Here is a 6,000-nt window from a genome sequence, read left to right on the forward strand (position 1 = left end):
TTTGAAGTTTTTTGTCCGTTTGTTGTCCGTTTGTTGTCCAAACGACTGTTTTTTTTTTTTTTTTTCTTTTAACGCTACGTTTTAGTTTCAATCGATTTGGTCATTAACAAATGCTAATGATTTCTAATGCGATCCCTAAAACCGTTTCAACAAACGACAAATATTGTAAAGAAAGATCGTGAATAAAAGAATAGGAGACAAAGAATAATTAAAAACGGTAATCGATCAAAGTCTAATGGAATACATCGAGGAAGAATTTTCAATTCAATTCAATCTGCCAAGTATTTTCTGCTAGTTACGTTCTGCCTATCGCGTATCATGGTCTCGGGGAAAATTCGATCTTCTGCGGTTCACATCCGGTTCAATTCGGATCACAACTGATCCCTGATATTTATATCATTCTATATCTTGAATTAATATGTTTTGTCGAAAACATAATTCTTTTACATCATAGTTATTATTATTATTATTTTTAATGAAAATAAATTAATTAACTCTTTATTAGCAAAATTAAGAAGTGAGATTTGTAATAAAATAATACAAATCAAAAGAATACAAATCTGCACTAAAATTAATGAAATACTTAATATCTGAGAATATCTTAGATGTTAAAATTCAATGATAATCATTATTAAAGATTCCAATATAAATATATTAGAACATTCTCATAAGGAATGTTTGACAGATTTGACTAAATAAGCAAATTCTTCCTCAACGTAGAACCACGTTGTCGATAAGAAAAAGATGAACAGAAAAAAATTGTTCGTCACTTTTCGTCATTTACATTCCATATTGCCTATGGTTCAGCGTGAAAAAAAATATTCTTGGTCTTCTTCCATGCTCGTTCGCGCATTGGTGATACAAAGATTTAAAGGCTTTTAAGAGACGCTCACTGCCAGCCAAATGATTCCTTTTGAGGAATAAATTCGATATTAAACTTGTGTTCGCGCGTGATTCATTCAAAAAAAGACCATTATTATTGTAATTAGTTAAAATTTAGAATTTAGCGAGACAAGTGTTGTAGAAATGAGACCTATAGAAATTTTTTGTATTTTTGTATTTTATACTCGTAGAATTTTTAGCGTATACGATAAATAGATAACTTCAAAACTCAATAAGATCCAATAAAAAGAAGGAGATTCTTTGCGAATAATTAACAAGCGTAAAATAAAAATCTTCACTTTAAAGAAATTTATTCTACGTCTTGTAGAATTTTATTTTTTTCCAAAGCATCGCCTTCTTTTATTCTTTTTATCACGTGTTCCCAAGCACGCGATTAAAAATATGAAGAGATCATTCAGGGAAATGATCTCGATTATGAGATTCGATTCATACAAATTATAGATATTGTAATCTCGAAATCTTCCTCGTCGCAAAAGGGGTGTATCTTGCAATTTTATGCAACAATTATTTGCAAGAAACGGATAAACGAGAGATACGTTCGAAAATCATGTGTTCTACTTCACGCTGAACCATTCGATATTTACCGATCGTGCCTGGATTAATTTGTTATATCAACGGTTATTGTCTGGCCACTCGCAAATTTCGATTCATTGAATTAAAAAAGAAAAAAAAAGAAGGGAAAAAAAGAAAAAGAAAGGGAAAATGGAATGAAAAAATTTCTATTTCGCATACTTCACGTTGCAATCGTTCATCTTTGCTGTTAATAAATACCATTGCTACATCCGTATTACGTTTTTACCCCTAATACAATATATATTATCGTGATACCACGATAAATTTTTGAGGATCATGAAGAATACTGCCTATCTACGTATTTAATTCCTTTGGTTATTCTCGTTGTAGTTTTTCCGTGACGAGATCTCTTTGGATGTTTTTTTTTTTTTTTTTTTTTTTTTTTTTTTTTTTTTTTTTTTTTTTTTTAATGAATCTTGAAAGTTTCAACTTTGCAGAAACATTCGGAGAACTTTCTGTGTGCAATAGTTATAGATTTTGTATAGCTTGATCAAAGTACCACCTGTACTGAGATATCGTTTTATGAAATTTTTGTATATCCACTTTGATTTGTTGGAATATTTTAAGTTCGAATAACTTTTATTTAGATGTTAAAATTTCGAGAAAACGTCCGAAGAGACTAATAATGCGTTTTGCGACACGAAAACGTCACGAGTATTTCATAGAGAAAATATTAGAGAGTGTGTGAGAAACAGAGCAAGCATGATGAATGAAGAAACGAAGAAAGCACAATAATTACAATTCCACGTGTCCTACCGTTAACGATAATAAAATTTTTTTTGTTATTCCCGTTTTTTTTCGAGAAAATGCCAACAGAGTGAAAGGACAAGAAAGATAGAGGATGAATGAATGAATGAGAGTGAGAGAGAAGTAAAAATGCATAAAAAAGGAAACGCAGATACTTCAGTTCATACTTGAGAGTTTTAGTTTATTAATTTACTTAATATTAATAAAAAAAACGAATGGAATGATAATAACACTAATATCATTGTAATAATGATTATTATATATATATATTGCTATTATTATAAAACTGTTTGTAATATATATTTTAATTTTGAAAAAACAGCGTGTTGTTTGTTTTTGTGTACGTTTGTCTGACTGTATTTCCTTTTTTTTTTTCTTCGATCTTTTTCATTCTCCGTTTTATCCCTGATTTCTTAACAAAAAACAAATACTGACCATCCTGTGTGTACAACGCGATATAACACACAATGCTGCCCATTGTGTTAGCTGTGCATAATTGTTGCATGCCACACATACAAAGGAAAGTCGATCTACCAATGGTATGTATCCAAATAATTCTGGTGAGTAAACTTGTTTTTATCTTTTTTGCTATGACTTGTTCTTTATCCAGCATGATCCATCCTTTTTCTAATTTTTAGTCTATCGATTATTTATATAGAAGATATCTTAAATGATATACGTATAATAAACCGTCTAAAGCAATATCTAAAGTAGATAAATGAAATTTCTTTTCAAATTACAATCGTATGATTCAGAGATAATACGTAACTTTATTTTTATCTGGGCCATCAAAAGTGACTTTAAGAAACAATTTTTATAACACCGTATATTAGTCCCACCTTTGGATCTGTGCGATTTTAAGATATTAAGTTTCTTGTATTTTTTAAATAATTTATTCTCTTAGAATATTCTGAAATTTTAGAGATAATCTTTCTTATTATAATTTTAAAAAGATAGAATTACGTTTTTTATAATTTCATAGTTCAACTTTAGCAATATATTTCATTCATTACATCAACATCATAAATTGTAACTTAAACTGCATACATTTGATATTCTCAAATACTCTCATTCATCTCTACTAAACATTCATCGAGAACATTTAATCTACTCCAAACCCTGCTTCCTGTCCAATGCCAACCAACGTTTCACAGCTCTTTAACGATTTAATAGTTTAACACTTAGTTTCTTAGAGCTTAGATTTCCTCGAATATAACTATTATCAGGGCAGATATCGAGAAAAATGCGAATTCGAACGTTTTTCGAAATAACATTGCGAATGCTTGCAGATGAAATGGTAACTGAGAAGGAGAAATACAAGGAGATCGGAGATGGATTGGATCAAGCGTTCCAAGAACTCTATGGCGTCTAACGAGCCACTAACCAACCCCTCTAACGCTTCGACCAAACAAATAAAAATATATATACCATCAAATATCATAAATCACCTTTCTCACAATCTCGCTTGCTCTTAACATGTAATCCGTAAGTTACTTCTCGAGCTTTTTAACCAGCTGAACTAACGATCATCGAACTTCTAATTTATAATTTTCATTTTTTCATAAATTTTCATTTTTTCGCGAGAATGTCTACAATATCTGAAACAATAGGAACATTTGAAATAAATATCATTTAAGGCCGCATTTTGCGAATCCTGAACATCATTTTTTTATTTTAACTCTTTGCTTAATTGTATTTTTATTATTTTATTATTAGCGAAAGATTTTTGTTTGATAATTATTTAACAATCGATAATAGAGAATCAAGCAGAGTTGAAAATTAAATATTCTTTTGTTCTCGAAAATTATTTTCAATCTTCGTAAGGACGATATTTTTCAATTATATATATATATAATGACGGTGGAGGGATTTTTATTTTTTAGGATTCAAATTATCCTCTATATCTGTATTAATTATTAAATCGTTTATTAACGAAAACATTTTTCTTTCAGACGAGCTCGTACACGAGAAGGAAAAGTACAAATACATCTGCGACGATCTGGACCTCACCTTTACCGAGTTGATCGAGAAGAATTAATTAATAATCAGTTCTCTTATATGTTCATCAACTATGTCCAAATAATTGGCCGGGCTTGTGCATCTACAAACACGAGCGGATACGTTATCATGGTCATTTCGTGAAATCAGCCGATTCGCTTATATTATTATTATCATTATTATTATTACTATTATTATTATTATTATTATTATTATTATTATATCCAAATCTGTATTGTTGCACCTAAAACATATACGTTCCGCGTTCCTTCGCGTTCGATTCCCTTTTTTTGGCTTCCTTTTTTATTTAATTCGATTAATGACTTTATTCTCAGGTTTATATTTATCCCTTATATTTTTTTTCTATTTTTTCTGTTTTTCTTTTTTGTAAATCGCTCGACGATCCTATATTCTAGATAAAAATTAGTCGAATCACTCGTTTATAACGATTCCATTGCGATTCCGCGATAAAACGTATTCGGTAAGTACTCATTTTCGATGACACGCGATTTTCTTTATTCGCTGCGAAACGTTGACATCGATTCTTGTAACCAGGCAAACGGGCAAATAAAATTTTAGCTTTAAAGCCACTGTCTTTTTTCATTGTCAACTATTATACTATTATAAATTATGTTCTAAGAACACTAACTATGAGTTTCAATAAAGATATATAAATTACATGTACTTATTATTTGAACCTTTTATATTAAATTCTATTTTTTTTAAATTTTCATTCGTTAAATATACTAATCTATTAACCAATTTAAAAATAATTCTAATTTAATATTCAATCTAAAACCATCCGAAATTGATCTTAGTTTTTAAGATTGTAGTTTTTAATTGTAGTTTTTACCACTGTTACGTAATGATAAGTAAGTTAGTATAATTCATTTATAAGTTATCCCTGAAGAAAATATGATAAACCTACTATTCCCACGTTATTAAATTAATGTGAAAAGAAAGATGAGCAAATCCTTTATTAAATTGTAATAACACACACTCTCTCTCTCTCTCTCTTTTTCTAACAAAATAATAACTAACCAACTAACCTAGGATCTAATATCCGTAACCCTCCCTTTTGCATTACAGACGTGGTGGTAAACGAGCGCTGTAAGTACAAAGCGATCGCCGACGAGATGGATCAGACGTTCGCCGACCTGGCCGGATATTAGCAGGCGGACTAATTCTCAGACAACAAACGTGTGTATACCAAACACGTGCACACGCGCGCGCATATATACTTCTGAATACATGTATCATTTTAATGAGGAAGGGAAACAAATATGAAATAAGATCACGCTACATTTTAAAGAAACACTGCCAGCACGCAGATCCTTCGACACACGACGCCCAAAGATATGTATTCGATTCCTCGATCAATGGACGAAGAGGACGCGACACAAGGCGTCTTCTACAGATCTACACAGCCCAAGATGCTCGATGGATTTATGGAAAGAATAAGTTTTTCAATTTGTTTGTTTTTTTCGAATGATTAATTTATCTTGCAGATTTTGGTCAAAGAGATGATCTGAATTTTGAAAGAATAGGTTTTGTTAGGGGAAATTAAAGAAGGAGCGTTAAAGATGGAAATTTTGTGATAAAATTTAGGTTTATTAAATTTTTTAATGAACGATGAAGATATAGAATGTTGGTTTTTTATATGGAAAAAAACAGTTTTAGAATTTTCTTTAATAGATAGAAGATTAGAATCTCTGTTCAAATAAAGAAAATATTTTTAAAATACATTTTTTAGAAGAAGAATGGAGGATTAGAATATCT

At 30.1% G+C, this 6,000-nt stretch overlaps 1 protein-coding gene across 9 annotated transcripts in view; it reads left to right on the top strand.

Moving 5' to 3' along the window:
• The window catches only part of LOC122714117 (tropomyosin Per a 7.0102), a 31,631-nt gene extending 26,732 nt beyond the window's left edge, over nt 1-4,899 (top strand). For all 9 annotated transcript variants that reach the window (XM_043935177.1, XM_043935175.1, XM_043935174.1 and 6 more), the window contains one exon: nt 4,176-4,899. In XM_043935177.1, coding sequence (XP_043791112.1) covers nt 4,176-4,261 — 86 coding nt within the window. In that variant the 3' untranslated portion in view covers nt 4,262-4,899. The remainder of the gene's footprint in view (nt 1-4,175) is intronic.
• The last annotated feature ends 1,101 nt before the right edge of the window (nt 4,900-6,000 follow it).

Source organism: Apis laboriosa, unplaced genomic scaffold (genome assembly GCF_014066325.1).
Source record: "Apis laboriosa isolate Shangri-la unplaced genomic scaffold, ASM1406632v1 scaffold280_cov157, whole genome shotgun sequence".
In the NCBI taxonomy this organism is placed as follows: Eukaryota; Metazoa; Arthropoda; class Insecta; order Hymenoptera; family Apidae; genus Apis; species Apis laboriosa.